Here is a 19,026-nt window from a genome sequence, read left to right on the forward strand (position 1 = left end):
AGATAGCCTCACTTACTCTCCAGTTAAAGTATTCATTCGGTCACTTGGGCGCTGTCTTATGTGCTCTGGTTACAAAGATAAATGAAACTGATCTGTACCCCTTGAAACTACCATCCAAATACCTGATCTGAGTCACCAAGGAGGGTTTTCAAAATACAGTTCCCCAGGTCCCCAGCCCAGACATTCTGATTCTGTCTCCAGAAGTGGCACCCGAGAAATCTGAAGCTCCTGCTCTCGATGTTCTCCAGGTCTGGGTACTAGTCTGGCCGGATAACAACTGAAGTGAGCCCAGAGGAGGGAGAGCCAAAGATAGGGAGAAAGGCTTCAGGGCCACCTTTCCCAGGGAGCCCTCCTTGACCAGCCCAGTGCACTGGTCTCCATGTCCTCTGATCCCCACCCCCACTGCACATCCTCTAAGTACTATGATTCTTCTGGCTGACTGGTAGGTTTAGTCCCCTTGGTTCTCGGGTGTGTCTTAGCTCCAAAGCTGAGTGCTCCCATGTTCCCAGGTCACTGTGATGCAGATTCCAGGGGGCTTTGTGACACACACTGGCTGGCTCTGTTCCAGCATAAGAGGTCAGAAGAGGCCCAGTTCCTCCTGGGAATGCAACTCATCCCCCAAAGGGAAGATCACCTTCCCCTGCTTAACTAAAGCATCATTCAGGGCTCTGGTCGGAGGCTGCTTTGAAGACAGCCAGCGGGGGCCATGACCACCCTCTCTCCTGAAAATAGCCTTTCTGCCAGGCAGTCGGCCTCCTTCATCCTGGTGGGTGCGCTTCATGGGCCCCAAGTCCCTCTCTCCCCAACCTCTGGTTTGCATTGAGGCCGTTTTCCCCTGTTGGGTGGAGAGGACTAGACCCCTGGGCTGGCCTAGAAGGTGGAACAGGGTAGCTTAAACCTTGGTCTCAGCATCATCACCAACGACAGGACTGAAAAACAAGGTCCCTTTTCACCCTTCTCTCTAAGTTAATTTTTTGCTGTATGTGACATTCTAAATTTAATGAGTCCTGGGTTTTCAAGTTCAGTCCTAAAGATGCTGTGCTTTTACCAACAATTTTGGTATACTGCCACCAGGTGGCAGTAATGCTTCTGTTAGTACTGGTTCCACGTCCAATTAATAAGACACACAATTCATTTGAATTCAGCCTCTGTAGATAGAATTTTCCACACAGTATATTTTTCAAAATCACAGTAACTAATTATAATGACCTTAACCAATCTTGAGTCTCATTAATCACGGTGATTTAGAGAGTGATACATAAAAAAGCAGAAATGCAAAAGGGCGTGCCCCTCCCTGAGTTTAAAATGTTATTGCTTTACTGCAGATTATCACCAGGCCTTCATTTGAATTTTCTTTATACCTCTCTTCATTTCTCTGAACTCAGAGAAGGACAATAATAAAACAACAAACTGTCACATAGCATTTACGATGTACAATGACAGTTCTGAATGCTTTATTTATAGTCAGCCTCATCCTAGCTCTGGGAGGTAGACGATGCTGCTGTCTTCATAGCATAAATGAGAAGATTCAGGCACAGGGACTGAGCAACCTGGCTGCAGCCCCGCAGCTGGCACGTGGCAGCGCCGGTGTTTAAACCCGGGCTGCGGAGTCCGTCTGCTAAATCAGGGGTTCCCCGAGGGTGCGGCCTGAGCCTGCAGCATCTGCGTCAACGGGGGACTTGTAACAAATGCGGATTCTCGAGCCCCAGATCTTCTGAACCAGAATCTCTGGGGTGGGGCCCATCCATCTGTGGTTTAACAAGCCCTCCAGCTGATTCTCACGTGCAGGTAACAGAGAACCATGGGTTTAAGCCATGTTTAAAGATAACTATGCTATATGAGGACACACACCCCACACCTGGGTTGGTAAAAATTACCTGAATAACTTCCAAGTTGCACACGTCCCCCACCCCCCCTCCTTAATCTGCCTGCCCGCCGTGGGCCACCCCCTCTCCCCTTGGTAAGAACCACTGACATGGTTACTGTTGGGAGTATGTCTTGTCCCCCAGGTGAACTGAGGCTTTCTTGGGGGCTCTGTTGCTATGAGTATTCAGAGCAACATGGCATCAAATCCTCGTGGAAAGTTTTCCTTATCCTCCAGTGGCTTCCCTATTTTACTAAAAATACTGGAGAAAATCCTTAAAGCCAACGATGCAGAGGGGGAAGAAGGGTGGGGAGACGTATGCCTCTAGCCAAGGCCTCGAGCAGTAGGAAGCTGTTAGAGTGACCGAACCATTTATGGCCCCCACCTCTGGCCCCTTCTCCAGGGGGAAGGGTGAACAAGGTTCCCCCAGGTTTGCTGGTGGAGAGCTTGAACCTGCTTAGGCGCACCACACAGGTCAGGGGAGAGGTCTGCACCTGCTCTAGCTAGCCGTGCCCTCCCCAGGAGATGAGGACAGGAGCTCCTGCAAGGATGAAGAGTACCCAGCGCCTCCCAGACCACCAGGGCTCCTCCTGGATTACAGGGCATTGCACCCAGCCTGTGGGCAGGGCATTATTGGTTGGTGGAGCAAGGAATGGAGGAATACAAGAGAATGAAGATGGATTTGAGAGGCCACTGAGTTGACGATCTCCATTACTTTGAAGGACCCCAGACACAGATTCTGCGATGTCTGGTGTAGACAGGTGATGTGGACCCAGTGGTGAAAAGAGGGAGGGGACTTCCCGTCAGCCCTCGGCAGGTGGCCAGGGTTTTGGTGCTTGTCCGTGGCTTGCTAACAAATGTCTTAGATATTCTTGTGGGTGGCCTGTAGTTTGCTTGGGTTTGGTGAGAGACAGGGAGGTGGTGGGCAAAGAGAAAAGGAGTTTGCTGGAAGGAGAAGTCAGGGCTTTCTATAAACAAATTCAGCCATGGCGAAGTAGGCAGATGGCCAGCTGTTGCAGGTGGAGGTTCAGTAATGCAAATTCTCTGAGCACTCGGCAGATGCCTTTTGTGATGTTCCTAATTATCTCTGCCTTATTGTGTTGATGCCGTGTCTTTTATTATGGTCTTCTGTGCAAATTACTTTGATGACTCTGCCTCCTTTCATTGTATTTGACCCTTTTTTCCTGTCTTTGTTCGTCATTTATTTTTTCGTCTTCCCATGGCATTTCTCGTTAAGGTGTACCTTGTGTTAACAGCTGAGGTAGGGTGTGTATCGTGTGTATCTTTTACTCAAGCCGAACATCCTTGTCTTTCACACTCCCTGGCGGCCTGGCATTAGGGTTGATCACCCTGGCTCTTGCACCAAACAGCCCTGGTTCGGATCTCAGCTCTGATATTTACTGCGTGACTTCAGATACACAGATGAACCCTCTAGGGCTCTGGTTGCCTAACACGTAAAACAGCGGAACAACTCCACCCACCTCACAGGTGGCTGTGCAGGTCAAACAAGTCTGTAAATATAAGGTGCTTCGAGTACCATCGAGTGCTTTTTAAGTGTTTACAACTAATAAGGGAATTTAATGCATTGATAATCGATTTCTTTGAGTTTCTATCATTTTTATGCTTTATGCTTTTATTGATTCCTTGTTCTTTCCTGCTTTTCTATCTTTCAAAGTGAATAGAAGTAAAATGTCCTGTTCCTTTAAATCTCTAGTTTAAAAGTCAAAAATAAAACAATTTCTTCTGACACCCTCCTTCAATCTAATAAAAAGTTGAATTTGTAGTTAAAAATCTTCCCACAAGAAACACTCCAGGCCTAGATGGCTTCAGTGGTGAGTTACACCAAATTCTGAAAAAAGAAATAATACCAATTCTACACAGACTATTCTTAAAAATTAAAAGGCAGAAATATATCTCTACTTATTCTATAAAGCCAGCATTACCCTGATACCAAAATCAAAGACATTACCAAAATTATAGACCAGTATCTCTCATGAATATTGATGCAAAAATCTTAAATAAAATTTTAGCAAATAATATCCAATGATGTATAAAAAGGATAATACATCACCAGTGGGGTTTATCCAAGGAATGATTTAACATTCAGAATAATTCAATATAATTTACCACATTAACCAACTAAAAAAGGAAAAACTGTATGATCATTTTAATAGATGCAGAACATCATTTGAAAAACTCCAACATCCATTTCTGATAAAAACCCTCAGCAAACTAGGAATAGAAGGGAACTTCCTCAACCTGATAAAGGGCATCTACAAAAAGCCTACAGTTAACATCCTGCAGAATCCTGAAAACCCGCATGCTTTTCCTCTAAGATTAGGAACAAAGCAAAGATGTCTGCTCTCACCACTTTTATTCGACATTGCCCTTGAAGCTCGAGGCAGTGCATAAAACATGAAAAAGAAATAAAAGGCATCCAGCCTGGAAAAGAAGAAGTGAAACTGCCTTTATTCACAAATCATGATCATCTATCTCAGGGTTGGCAAACTTTTTTCGTAAAGGCCAAGACAGTAAGTAATTTTGTCTCTGTGGGCCGGACATCTCTGTTGCGAGTGCTTAACTCTGCCACTGAAGCATGAAAGCTGAAAGCTGCCACAAACAACACATGAGTGAAAGGGCATGGCTGTGTGCCAATAAAACTTTATTTTAGAAAACAGGTTGGAAACCAAATTTGGTCCATGGGTTGTAGTTTGCTGATCCTTGGCCTATGCATCAAATCCTATGGATCTACTGAAAAAAAAGGCTACTGGGACTAATAAGTGAGGTTAGCAAGGTTGTAGGATACAAGATCAATACCTAAAAATCCACTGTATCTGTACACACTAGCAATGAACAGTCAGAAGTTAACAGTTTAAAAATAACACCTTTTACAATAGCATCCAAAAAATGAAATACTTAGGGGTAAATCTGACAAAATAGATGACAAACACATCAAAAAACACCACAAAACGCTGCTGGGAGAAATTTTAAAAGACCTAAATAAATGGAGAAATATTCTGTGTCCAGGGGTCAGAACACTCAATAGTGTTATCAATTCCCCACAAGTTGATCTGTAGGTTTAATCAGATCCCCATCAAAACCAAAGTGTCTTTATTGTAGAAATTGACCAACTGACTAAAATTCATAAGGAAATATATTTCTAAAGTCCATGCAATCCCCCTTCTGAGTAAGGATCCTGGGACACAGCCCGGCCCTGCCTGTTCCCCTCCGCTTCCTGCTGAGTGTGGCAGCCTCTGACTGAGTGTAGGCGGGGAGAACCTGACGGCTGTCGGGGGCGGGAAGCCTGGTTCTGATCAGCTCTGATGACAGTGTCTGGGCAGCTGGGGTGTGGCAGTGTTGGGGTAGACCCTGCTTCCTAAGGTAAGGCCAACATCAAGATTTTTTGTGCCTTCTTGGGCCCGTGTATCCTATTTTGGTTCAGAAGATGGAGCGTGTATGAGTTATTCAAGCAAATTGCTCCATCTGTCCCTACAGAACACCGAACAAGTGGAAATTATCCCAGACGTGGGCCTGTGGGCTCTAATTTTTAATTTCCAGGGCTGTCTTACTTCTAACACCTTTCTACACACGTGGGCAGTGAGCCAGCATCAGCCATCCCCTGCGACCTTGTTAAAAATGCATCATCTCAGGCCCCACCCCAGACCTCAGTCAGAATCCACAGTGTAAGAAGATCCTCAGGTGACGTGTATGCAAATTTAAATTTGAGTCACACACGTGCACATTCAGGTCTATACTAGTGGGAAGTTGGGAGTACACACACCAGACTTGTCCAGTCACCTGCCAAGCCCTGCCCATCAGCACTTCCACGTCTGCAGGTGGCGCTTCACGGTATTTTCTCCAGTGCAAGATTCCTCTAGGAGTCCGCTCCCACTCCAACAGGAATTCAACTCCTAATTATTGTTTTATGAGCATTTTTAATTACTTTGCCTGCAATGCACTCACCTTCCCCCAACACACACACACACACGCACACGCACCCGCACCCCTTATGTTGTGTGAACCAGCCCTTGTGAGGCACTGGTTTACTCTGCTGGGAAAGGTAGCATGGAGCTCATGAATGTGTTTAGTTAGTGCTTACTTCATATTCTTCCATTATCAAAGCAGCATATATTATTATAGAAAAGTTTGAAAATACAAGAAAAAGGGAAAAATTACAATCCTATCATCAAAGAGAATCACTGTTTTGTTTTTAGGTGGGTTTTTTTTTTTCAATCTTTTTTCTAACAGAATTTCTCTAGTGGTTCATCACTACGAAAGAACACAAGGAGCGGGCTCCACAGCACACGACGGACATGCTCGGAGCACAGTGCAGAGGGACTAGACACTGAACACACAATTTTGCTTCCTGCTTTTTCCAGTTAACATTTGTATTTTCCCAGATTATTATTCATTCCTTGTAAGCATCCATTTAAATGCCTACAATATTCCATTGAACATATAAACCACAGTTTACTTAGCTATTCCCTTACTGCACAACATTCAGAGAGCACTAGCATTTTTCATTTTGGTAAGCAGTGTGCGATGAAAATCATTGCGCATACAACATTTTTCTATATACTTTCAGTAATTTCCTCAGGATAAATTTCCAGAAGTGCGTCAGGGGCTGTGAACTTTGATTCATGTTGCAAAATCCAGAGTATATCATTTGAAAAATCACACTTAAAGAAAAGCCAAAGGTTCCTAGCGGAAGGCTGAGGTGACTGTCCTTGCCAGGTGAAGAGAAAACCACCCATTGACAAGACAGAATGGGATGGCTTCTTTGATGAGAATGGTCACTTGGCCAAGTCACGAGACTTCATTTGTGTTAACATCCTGGAAAGGGTAAGGCCCCAAGCTACCTTTGGCCTTACCCTGGACCTGGGGGGCATGGCATTGGGGGAGGGGCCCTTTGGGCAGGCATCTGGGGGGCCCTTGTCCTCTCACCTCCCTCCCCCACCCCAGGGTCTGCACCCCGTGGTGAGGACAGAAGCGTGGAAGTTCCTCACCGGCTACTACTCATGGCAGAGTTCCCAGGATGAGCGGCTCACGGTGGACAGCACAAGGAGGTAGAACGTTCCAGACCCTGTCAGGGAGGGTGGGTGGCAGTGCAGGAGGGCGGGCACGCGCACACCAGCCTGGCAGGTTCAGACTGTCCTGCACACAGACTTCTCACTCTGACTCAGGGCCGGCACCCGGCGGGCATCCGCCCCCTCCCCCAGCCCACCCCCCTAGACCTGCCCAGCCCCATTTACCAGTCCACACACTGCCCGCATGGGCTTGGTCCCAGCAGCTCCTCGCTCTGCCCCCCAGCCCAGCCCAGCCGTCCACCCCTAGGGCCTGTGCAGCCTTCCTGAGGCGGCGAAGATTCACACACGGGCCAGCCAGAGAGTAATCCGGGGCAGCAGGGGATCTAGGGCCCTCCTGGGTAATCCAGAATGATCTCATCTCAAGATCCTTAACTCCATTACATCTGCAAAGACCCTTTCTCCAAATAAGGTCACATTCACAGGTTCCAGGAGGTGGGGTGTGGACATATTTGTGGGGTCACCACTCAGCCTACGACACCATCTCAGCTCATTCTAACGATGTGCACAAAACACTGCCTCATCCAATCCCTCCACTTCTGAGGCTTCGGTGCCAGTGTCATCCCCGTTCTACAGGAGAGGAACTGAGGCTTAGAGAGGAAGGTGACGTCCCCAAGCCCTGACCCTGGTGGCAGACACCCAGTTCTTAAGTTGTGGATCCAGGATTCAGGCACAGTGGTCAGACTGCCGAGCCAGGAGGTTAAACTGTCTGTACGCCGCACTCCAGGGTGCACATCAGAGGACGGTTGGAGGTGGGGACAGAGGTGCCGGGAGGCATCACACGTAGCGGGCGCTTGCCTAGGCAAGGGGGACTCCTGACTCGCCTGGAGGGGGAGGCTGCCTCGTTCAGCCTCAGTTGTGGTCTCACAGGAAGAACTACGAGGCCTTATGCCAGATGTACGAGAAGATCCAGCCCCTTCTGGAAAACCTGCACCGGAACTTCACAGAGACTCGGAATAACATCAGTGAGCCCAGTGCGGGGGAGGGGCGGGCTGGGCAGAGGGCAGGATTGGAAGTCCCTGCCCACCCTCGGTCACATCTGTGGGGTAGGTCCCTGTTCCTGGGAGCTGCCCTGACATGTGTCAGGAATTTTGTCGGCTAAACCTTGGTTAGTCCACCTGCCCATCTCTACCGGGTGTCCCTAGATGCCCAGCACTGTGTACCCCTGGGTGTAGACTGTTCCTGCTGGTTTGTCTACATCTCTTCCCCACTGGCCTTGAGCTAGGTTGGATTTGAATCGAACAGGGGTGGGTCAGAGGGTACAGCCTGGTTGAAGATTTGGAGGCAGGAAAACACCCAGGCAGCTTACGTGGTGGGGAGGGTACAGCCCGGTGGGCTGATGTTTTCACGGCCCTCTTCCCAGGATGTTCTGGGTCCTACCCTCTTGGGCTGAGGGGAATAAACTCAGCCTTGGACCTTCTGCTGGAGGTGATCTGGTGCCACCCCCTCCCCATCCTTTGCCCCCAACCTAGCACATGACATCCAGAAACTCTATGACAAAGACCCCCTGGGCAACGTCCTTATCGATAAGAAGAGGCTGGAGAAGATCCTGCTCCTGAGTTACGTCTGCAACACCCAGGCAGGTGCGCCACTGCCCAGTCTTCTCAGCTCCCTCCTGGGACTGGCCCCACCCCAAGCCCAGGCTCCTCCTCTCCCACCCAGCCCCTCCTCACTGGCCTCCTTCCACCCCAGAGTACCAGCAGGGCTTCCATGAGATGGTGATGCTTTTCCAGCTGATGGTAGAACATGACCATGAGACCTTCTGGCTTTTCCAGTTCTTCCTACAGAAAACGGTGAGGGCTGGGCTTGGCTGAGGGAACCCCCTCATTCCTCAAACAACCCCTTGAGGCTAAGCAGGCACTGGCAGCCCCAGCCGTTTCCTCCAGCCCTGAAACAGCCCTCTGAGTCCCAGAGGAGCCTTTCCTAGAGAAAGGCAACGCCAACCCCAGTGGGGCATGTCCTGGGTGGGAGGTGATGACTGTCGGAGCTGAGAAGGGGGATAATGATACCCTGGGTCCAGCTCTTGTCACACCTTGAGAGGTCTGGCAAGGCCCAGTGTGGGCACCCTCTCCTGGCATTCCGCTCCCAAACATGGCTCTACTCCTGCAAGTCCTCCATGGCTCCCCACGGCCTCCAGAATAAAATCCAATAACCTCAGACAGACATTCAAGGCCTCCGTCTTCAGTCTTGTCTCTCACTGCTACCTTCACGTGACCTGCATCCAGGCCCACCAGGGACTCGTGTTCCCACCCTGTGAGGTTGAGGGCTTCTGAAGGTGCTGTTCCCTGGAACTCTCTTCCTGGAAAGGCTTTCCTCATGATCTGTGAGAGGCTGCCCAGAACCCAGCCCCATCCCTCTCTCCGTCCCTGCAGCGACATGCATTCTGCTCTTTCCTTGTCCCGACTGGTTCAGGCCCATGCTGTGTGTCTGGAAGAATAACTGGGCTCACTGCACTGAGCCACACCTGAGACATCTCCGCATCCCCCCACACACACCCACACACACACACACACACACACACACACACACACACACGTCGCACACAGACATAATGTGTGTGTGTTTGCAGACAGACATCCGCTGACACCCAGACTCATACAGAGACATGGGCCCAGCCTGGAGCCAGACACACACCAGGCCTCCAGAGCTGGGGAGCTGATGACTATTCTCCAAGGGCGCCCCTCCCTCCCGCCCGTCTTCCCCAGGAGCACAGCTGTGTCATCAACATCGGGGTGGGCAAGAACCTCGACATGCTCAACAACCTGATCAGCTTCCTGGACCCCGTGTTCGCCGAGCACTTAAGTGAGCGCCCCCGTCTGCTGCTGGCCACCGCCCACAACCAGGGCGGGCATGGTGGGGCAGCACTGCCCCGTCCTGTGGGGGGGAGCAGGCCCCCGGAGGAGGGTTCATCTGGATGGGGTTGGGCCTGGACAGCTGAAAAGTCCACCCTAAACAGTCTGCAGGGGCAGGTGGAAAAGTGACAGCCAGGTTTTTAAAAACTTCCCAAGGCGCGTTTACCGGCTTTGCGGTGCAGCCTCTCGGGTGGGCTTTTGCTTTACCTCCTGCCCCCTCCACCCCCGACCGTGGCCCCTGACTGGCGTCCCGCCCCTCTCCCCGCAGAAGGGAAGGGTGCTGGGGCCGTGCAGTCCCTCTTCCCCTGGTTCTGTCTCTGCTTTCAACGTGCCTTCAAGTCCTTCGACGACATCTGGAGGCTCTGGGAGGTGAGGGGCTCCCGTGGGGCGGAGGGCAGGCCCCACCCCTTGGGCAGGTGGCAGGGGAGCCCTCTCCTTTGCCTCCCTTTATTGCTGGCTTTGGGTGGAGTTCAGTGGGGCCCCTGCTTCTGCCCTGTCGGAAGACCTCAGGCAGCAGCTGGTCCACCTGTTCATCCGCTCCCACCGCTGCACCTTCTCAGGGCAGGGCGGGCAGGAGGGGTCCGCACGCAGCCTCCCTGCCCTCTGCCTGTGCGAGGGCCTCTTGCTGCTCTCACTCCCCCCGCCACCTCTTCCTCTGTCTTCCCCTCCCCCCAGTGCTGCTGCTTCCAAGCCCCTACTCCTGGAGAAGGTGGGGCCCCCAAAGACAGGTCACACCGCAGTCCTTTGACCCCAACCACAGCAGATGAACCTCCCCCCGCTGCCCTGCCCAGTGGCCGCCACTGCCTGGAGGACCCGACCCACCGCTCAGCCTGGCATTCAGTGCCCCACAAGTCAACCCTCCCCACCTCACCCTTCCCTCCTAGCCTGCTGGTCTCCACATGCTCAAGTCCATGCGCACCCCCAGGCCTTTGGTGACACCCCTGGATTGCTGACTTCCCATCAACCATTGCTTTGCCAAAGCTCCACTCAAACGCTACAGCGAGCTACCCAGTCACTCTTGCCCTTCTCTCTCTCTTCTCACTCCCTGCCTTGCTCCCTCCTTCCCTGCTTCCCTCTCTTGCTCTCTCTCCCTCCTCCCTCCCTCTATCCAGCGAATTCCCTGAAGCCTTTTTCTCAGAGTTCCCTGACAGAAAGCACAATGCCCAGAACCCCAGAGGCTGAATGAACAACTTTAGGGCCGAGCACAGCAGTAGCAGCAGGCCCCATGGGCTGACGGGGCGTGGGCGTGGTGGGAGCCTCCCCACCCCTAGGGCGTCTGCAGCCTCAGGCCACCGCCCAGGCTGAGGCTCCCCCCGCCATCCTGCAGGTACTGCTGACAGGGGAAGCCCTGCAGGAACTTCCAGGTGCTGGTGGCCTACAGCATGCTGCAGATGGTGCGGGAGCAGGTGCTGCAGGAGAGCATGACAGGCGACGACATCCTCCTGGTAAGAGCACCCTCGGGTCCAGCCCCGCCCCACCAGCTCCTCACCCCCACGCCATCCCTGCAGAAGAGCCCTGGGCTCCAGTGGCCCCTCTGCCCCTGGACGGGCATAGTGATGAAAGCTGACATCCCCGATCACTGTGCCAGGCGCTCTGACAGACCAGCTTGTTTAAGCCTCATGACAAGCCTGACCCCAGGGGCTGATAACCACCTCATCGGTACCCCTGTTTAGCATATGGGGAAACTGAGGCCCTGAATGGTTCTTAACTGTCACACTTGACGGACTGACAGTTAACCCTTTGGCCCTAGGGTAATCCTGTTACAAAAGACCTAGAGTTTGTCAACATTTCTGAAAAAACAACTGAAGTCTTTGTTCAAAAAAATTTTATGTGGTACTCCAATCATAAAGCAAGTCCCCTAGAAGCCCATGAAACACTCCATGGGACCTCAGGACTCCCTAGAGCTCAGTGTGAAAACCACATTTACCACATTTCCAAAATTTAAAATTCCAATGGTAAAGTTTCAGGCACTGTGCCAGGCTGGCTGGGGAGAGATCACGAGGCCCCAGAGACCGCCAAGAGCAGTGGCCTTGTTCCCCTGAAGCGGCCAGTTGCGACCTGTGCCAGACTGTGCCCAGGGAGACCTGCTTCTGACCCACCTTCCCCAACACAGGCCTGCAACAGCCTCATCGACCTTGACGCCGACGAGCTGATCTCCGCTGCCTGCATAGTTTATGCTGAGCTCATCCAAAAGGATGTAAGTTACCCCAGTTGTCTTCCTTCTCCTCCTCCTCCTCCAAGAAGCCTTCCCTGATCTCCCAAGCCCAGCCCATGTAGGTGTACTCAACTTCAGAGACGTAGTTTGTGCCACATTCTCTACCACCAACCCATGGGGGTTGTTCTAAGTGGTCGTCCCACCGTTAGCACGTGCACCCCCTGCCTCCCCAGGCAGACTGTGCTTCCGAGAACACGGCCCCGTCCCTCATTCCCTGTGTCCATCCCGGCGGATCCGGCACGGGGCTGGGCACCCAGGGGCTCAGGAGAACTTCAAGGCTGAATGAACTGAAGAAGAGTGACAGACCAATGTCTGACCTCCTTCCTCTACCTGCCGGAACCCTCCTCTCACCCAGGTTCCTCAGCCGTTAAAGGATTTCCTTCTCTGAGGACACTCACAGCGGACAGACGCCCTCACCGGACAGCAGGAAGGTGCTGCTTCACCGTGAGGTCAGGATCAAGTCCGATGGGGCGTTGGGGTGAGGGCGTAGGTAATACAGCTGCAACAGAAACAGCTTGCTGGAGTTGCGGTCTGCGGTGGGCAGTGTGTTTCCGGGGGGCGCGTGAGGGCAGGCGCAGGACTGTCTGACGGGAAGAGAGGCTGCGAGGGCCGGAGAGCGGGCGCCCCGGGAGGGGGCTGCGGGGCTTCCACGCCGGGAAGCAGGCGGTCGGGGTGTAACGGACTTTGCAGACATGAAGGTGAACTCTCTAACAGGCTCAGTCCCTGGGCCTGTCCCCCACGGCTCCCCTCGCTCCAGGCACACCGGCCACACGGGAGGTGGTTTCTCCAGAGCCTCCCGGCAGCCCAGGGGGACACAGCCCAAGCCCCTGGAGAGCCGGCGGCTCCCCTCCTGGTTCCAAAGCCCCCTCACAGCTGCGTCTTCATTCTCAGCCTGGAATGCCACCTCAAGCCAAACTCCCTTTTTCAGCCTTAATCTCTCCAGCGAATGCCATCTTTTCCCTGACTCCAGTCTTTCGCTGGAGCAAAGGCGCTAGCCACCCGCTCCCCTAGACTGTGCCCCAGCCCGACGTCCCCCGCCCAGCCTGCTCATGCCCTGAGAGGTGCCCTGAGGACAGACATGGGGATTGGCCAGAGGGGCTGAACCTACAGAGAGGCTGGCCAGGTGCCCCTATAGCTGCTTGACAAGTGCACACACACACACACACACACACAGAGCCCTGGCCAGCAGCTATGCTTTTTCTGAGGGGGCTGATGGAAGAGCGGGAGGGATCTGTCGGTTTTGCTGCAGATCCGGTCCTCTGCAGTGAGGCACCACCATCCTCCTCTCTCTCCTGCTCCCACCCTGTCACGCTCAGGGACCAGCATGGGAAAGGCACTGTGTCCCCAGTTAGTGTCCGACCTCCTTTTGCTCAGGTAAGAACCTCCCGTCCAGGCCTGGCTCTGAGTCTCTCGGCTGCTGTGCTCTGCCGGAGGGGGTTACACTGAAGGGTGGGGCCCTGTGCCCCCCACCGAGGTCCTTCCTGCGGGGCAAAGGAGCCAGCGTTTGCTGGGAAGGAAGGCACGAGGCGGAATTCACAGAACTGCGTTCCTCCTCACGTTTCTGTTACCAAGACCGTTCATTTAAATGAGGGTTCCTGCACAGAATGCAGCTCTCTGAGAACAAAAGTGTGTTTTCATTTCACCGAGGAAGCAGAGTGACAGGTGTGTGGCTGTGCTACCTGGGCCTCAGTCTGTAGGAACAGCGGACGAGCATTTCCTAGCACTTCCTCTGGCCTGGTGGCCTTAGCTGGCTTATGACTTTTGGTTGGGACACACACACAATGCCAAACATCTATTCCAAAACTAAAAGACTCAAGCACTTGCCTTCTAGGCCAGTGGTTCTCAAACCCGATTTTAAAATCACCAGAGCCTTATTACAAACTCTGCACCAGGAACCCAACAGCTGAAGTTTGGAGGGGAAAGCCCAGAGCCCTCCTGTCTGTGGTCCCCCTCAGGCCCCTCCTTGAAGGTCATCATTTCCTCCAAGGAACCTCCGGCCTACTTGAAAACCTCTGTTGGTCTGAGAGATGAACTGGATTAAGTCTTGACACCAAATGGATCCAGGATCAAATAAATTCCAGGTGATACAGGGATGGAAAAGAAAATCTCGGAAGAGCAGGACGTCCCTACGCCCACCGGCTGTACTCCCGGCTGGTGGGCTGGGGACCAGCGTCTTCCCGCCACGCTGCCACACGTATCGTGGAGCCACACAGGCCCTCCTCCCCTAGCTCATCACTTACGTCACCCGGCGTTACTTTTCTCTCTGGTAAGGTCCTGTGTGGACATTCCTGGGAAGCGTTCAAATCCTAGAGATGAAGTTCCCTTCAGTGTAGAGACTGTGCTGGCCTGAATAAGTTATTAATTCAACAGACATTTATCGAGTCCTTACTGTGAGCTGCCCACTGTCCAGGCACTGAGAACTCCGCAGTGGGGGAAAGAGGAACACAATCCTTGCTTCCACGACACTCACCGCCGAGTGGAAACCATAACAAATGTAAACCTGCAAGTTCCTTCTGTGCTGTAAAGGGAAGGAACGTGGCTCTAGGAGAGGAAACAGCAGTTAGCGTCGGTGGGGGTGATGCCAGTGACAATGGCGGAGATGCGGTGACGATGGCTGTGATGTGGGTAACGATGGTGAATGACATGGGCGTGACGTCAGTGAGGACAGCGGTAGTGGTGTCAGTGATGGTGCGGGGGTGGTAATGCTGATGGTGCGATGGGGCACTGTTGGTGGCAGAGGCGGCAATGCAAGTTCTGTTAGGGGTGTTGCTGGTGCCAGCGGTGAGATGTCACTGATGGTGGCGGGGGTGGGTGTAGTGGTGACGGCGGTGGTGGCACTGCCGGCACAGGTGTGATGCTGACTCCAGCCGCAGTGGAGGTGAAGGTGTCAGCGATGGTGCTGACGGTAGTGCTGACCTCCATTTAGTCAAGAGAAACTGCCCACATGGGCCTTCTCTGTACGGATACTGATGGTGGTGTTGGTGGTGATGGCAGTCATGCTGGAGATGAAAACAGTGATAAACTCGTTCTCAGAAGACTGGTGTGTACACAATTCCCACGGGCAAGACCTAAATGTAGTATTTTTAAATGAGTCGTAGTGGTCCTGAGCATAGACAGGAAGTAAATGGAGGCACCCAGGCCCTATCCAGGCTTTCCAAAACTTGGTCCTAAGGCTGATATGAAAGCCTGGATTGGCCATATCCCTTCTATGACCTCACCCCACTCTCCTCCTTTCACTCCTGTTCTAAACCTCTTTCCTGGAGGTCATTCGTTCCTCCTTCTCTTGCCACCTTGAATGACCCCTGGCCCACTCTTTGTTCCCGGAGACAGGAAAGCGGCTGTCCATCCACCTACAGCCTCACGGAGGTGGCGCGTACAAAGACCCACGTTCTCTGGGCCCCAGAGTCTATGTTTCTGACTCAGGGATAAAGGAGGTGGGGTCGGCACCCGCCTTCCAGCCGGCCAGCAGAGCCCAGTCCTGGGCTGGAGCCCCAGACCTTCGTCCACTGCTCCAGGGGGACGGACACAGCGGGTGCGGCTGAGTGGGAGGGGCCTCCACTGCCCAGGGCTCAACCCCATTGATGTGACCACACTTGAGGCGGGAGCACTGGCCTCTCAAGAGGACTAGGGAAGAAGAAGGGGGTTGAGACAGAAGTGAAGGAATTACAAAAGAAGTTCTAGAAAATCGGGGGAGATAGTGAGATAGGGAATGAAAGGTTTCTTTCTCAACTAACTAAGGCCGTCTTAGGGGCCATCGACAGAGCACCGGTGTTGGCTGAACATGGCAAAGTGACAAGTGGTCCTTGTGCACTGATCCTCAAGGCTGCTGCTTCTCATGGATGTGTTTCCCAGGCCGCTCCCCCATCCCAGCCTCCACACACACGTGTGCACATGTGCGCACATGCTCCATCCACCCACGCTGCAGCCTCGGAGCATCCCTGGTGGTTTCATTGTTACTGAGGTGTAACTATACTGCAAATGTCTGTTTCGTCTGCCTTCCAGAAAAAGGATATTCAGCTCCATTCAGACCAAAGGAACTGTCTACTCCTCCTCCCCTACTGCCCTTGCCACCCCCCTCACCCCACACACACCCCTCAGTCATCACCAAGTCCTGCCACTTATGCCTCTGCACAGACCACTGGCTCAGTCCTGTCACCACTGGGGAGGGAATGTGGCTTGAGCATGCCCTCTGACCCTTTTCCATCTGCGTGGACTCAGGCCAGGGTCTGCGGGTCCGAAGCTCATTAGCACCGCGGCCCAAACTACCTCCTGGTGCGGGACGGGCTGCCCCAGCTTGGGCGCTCCTGCAGCTGTCACCACCAACCCCGATGAGACGCCTCGGGCCCCAGAATGTGGAGCTGCAGCCCCAACCCCAAAAGGGCAGGGCAGCAGGTTTCCCCTGACCCCACCCTCCCACTGACCCCTTGGGGATGCGAGTGTGACAATGAGGAGTGGGCTGAAGCTCCCGGAGGTCAGGAAGGAGGGCACAGTGGCCCCCATCCTCACAGTAACGTAGCTGCACTTGCTGAGAAATGACACTGTCCCAAGCCCGGTGCTAAGCCCATTATAGGCTTCCTCCCCCCATTAATCCTCAAACTCAGAAGACGTGCCATCATCACCCTCTTTTTACTGGTGAGGAACCTGAGGCACAGGACACTCAGCCAGTGATGGCAAAGTCAGAATCTGAACGCTGACGGTTAACCCCAGAGCTCCCGCTGTTACCACCACACTGGTACTGGTCCTGGGACAGCTCCCCGGGTTCACCTCTCTGCCTGCCCACAGCTCCTGCAAGGTGCCACCAGTCTCCTGTCTGGTCCTCTGCCGGGCAGACCCCCATCTCACAGGCCACCTCTTCCCCTGGCCACTGAGGACCCTCAGGTGGGCTGAATGTTCCAGGGCTGGACTCCTTGGGGGCACACGCAGAGGCTCTGTCCCACCTCCTTGGCCTGTCCCATGCATGATACACCTGTTATGACCCCAGGAAGACTCAGGAAGGCCAAATTACAGCCATGTTTACTACAGCTTGTTTTGAGACAGCATTCAGGCTGCCCTGGACATTCCTTCTCCAGGACGGGGGCTGGGCTGGGGCTCTGAGGCTGCAAGGAAATCAGCATGCAGGGCGGAGAGTCAGGAGCCAAGAGGGGCTGCCAGGCCTCTCTGCCAGGCATGGAAATGGCAGCAAAGCCTGGGAGGCTGGAATGAGCCGGACGTGCGAGTCTGGAAGAGAAGCAGCCCTCCTCCCCATCCCGGCCCCTGCAGACCCCTCTCCCGGCCAGCCCCAGGCAGGGAGATAAGATTCAGCAAGACCTAGACGGAGACCAAGACGCGATGGGAGGGCATTTCCAGTCAGTGCCAAGTGCTACCCTGCCACGGGGACCATCAGCCACGTGGCCTGGCGGGGGAGTGGGGTTATTTCTGCGGCTCCAACAAAAGCACTAGCTTCCAAACTGTCTGCCAGCCCCTGGGGCCAGGTGAGCCTACTGTGGGGGGAAGAGTAGCAGCCCCTGGAAATGAGGGAGCTGGCTCGTAGGAGGCCGCAGGAGGCTGAGGGGAGGGTAGGAGGGCAGAGCCACAAGCAGCAGCTTTGATTCTTGGCTGCACATTAAATTCCCAGGGAGCTTTTAATCATAAGTCATGCCCAGGGCCCCTCGATGAAATCGGAATCTCTGGGGGTAGGGCCAGGGCGCTGGTATTTTTAAAACGCTCCTCAGGTGATTCCTCTGTGCAGTCAGGAGTTGAACCCCTGCGCTCATAGCAGACACTGGATGGCAGGGGCTCAGTCGTTTACCACCTCCCTCCACAGGGGATAGGGGGGACTTGCCCAAGGTCACACAGCAAAGAGACGACAGCCGGAAGAGGACAGGCGTGACTGTGCAGGGCACAGTCCTGAACTGACCCTGAGGACCAGAGCTTGTCTCTGCAGCCAGCCCCGCACCATCGGCTCCACCCTGGACCACACCTAAGCCTCTGGCTGCCCTCTTCCCACTGGCTTTTACCTGGACCTCCCCACCTCCTTACCTCCAAGCCCTTCAGCGGAATGACTCTAGAATTAGGCATTCCAAGTTCTCTTCTGAACTGGCACATAAAAGAATCTCTTTAGGGAATTAATAAGTGCCCAAGTCTCAAAGGCCTGACCCTCACCTGCAGTGATATGCAAATGGCACCTAAACACTCACAGTGTCTCACTCAGAAGCTGGGAGCAAATGAAATGCAAATGTATGCAGTCATTATGCAAACAAGGGCAGCCCCGGATTAATGGCCTCCATCCCTCAACCAGACAGCAGCTGTCTCTTCGTGTACAGGCATGGCTGACAGGGAGGCTGAGCTGTCCCGTCAGAAGTACCCTGAGGAAGGGTCAAGGGGAGGGATTGTTCTGAACCTGGCTTGCCGATGGTCTTCTCTGAGAAATCTGGGAGGGGGCGTCTGTCAGGCAGGAGAATGTTCTTCTCCAACAGGCTCCTTGCCCACGTCCCCGGTTCAAAGCCAGGCCCTGATCTCTCAGGGGAGAGTGGTGGTGACGGGTGGTGGAGGTGGCGGAGGTGATGGGAGAGACAATAATGGAAGTGGTAGGGATGGAAATAGCTGAGAAAGTGACAGAGGTGGAGGGGAGGGTGGAGTGATCCTGGCACCAGCGGTGATGACAGAGGTGAAGAGGGGTCTGGAGGAGATGGCAGCCGTGGTGCTGGGGGCGGTGCATATGATGGAAGTAATGGTGGTGGTGGTGGTGGTGGTGACAGTGAGCAAAGGTGATACAGGGTGTGGTGATGTGGCTGAAATGGAGATGACAGAGGTGACGCTGATGATGGTCGCGGTAGGAAGGATGGCAGCAAGGAGGTGCGGGCGGAGGAGGAGGAGGACAGTGATGCAGGTGATGCTGGTGACAGTGAAGATGACGGTGGGGGCGAAAGTCACTGCGGCAGTGGAGGAGGGGCGGGCGTGGCGAAGGTCAGGTCACTGTCTTGACCAGTAGGAGATGAGGACAATGGAGGAGTGACAGAAAAGGCGAAGGTG

General features: G+C 53.6%; 1 protein-coding gene across 1 annotated transcript; it reads left to right on the forward strand.

Moving 5' to 3' along the window:
• Positions 1-706: 706 nt before the first annotated feature.
• Positions 707-12,498, forward strand: TBC1D21 (TBC1 domain family member 21). The gene is given in 12 exon segments (XM_006182024.2): positions 707-766; positions 6,599-6,706; positions 6,827-6,930; positions 7,819-7,913; positions 8,421-8,531; positions 8,641-8,741; positions 9,654-9,750; positions 10,069-10,169; positions 11,128-11,139; positions 11,141-11,245; positions 11,914-11,997; positions 12,371-12,498. Coding segments are annotated over 12 exon segments (1,011 nt in total). The 3' UTR covers positions 12,404-12,498.
• Positions 12,499-19,026: the final 6,528 nt, after the last annotated feature.

Source organism: Camelus ferus, chromosome 27 (genome assembly GCF_009834535.1).
Source record: "Camelus ferus isolate YT-003-E chromosome 27, BCGSAC_Cfer_1.0, whole genome shotgun sequence".
NCBI lineage: Eukaryota > Metazoa > Chordata > Mammalia > Artiodactyla > Camelidae > Camelus > Camelus ferus.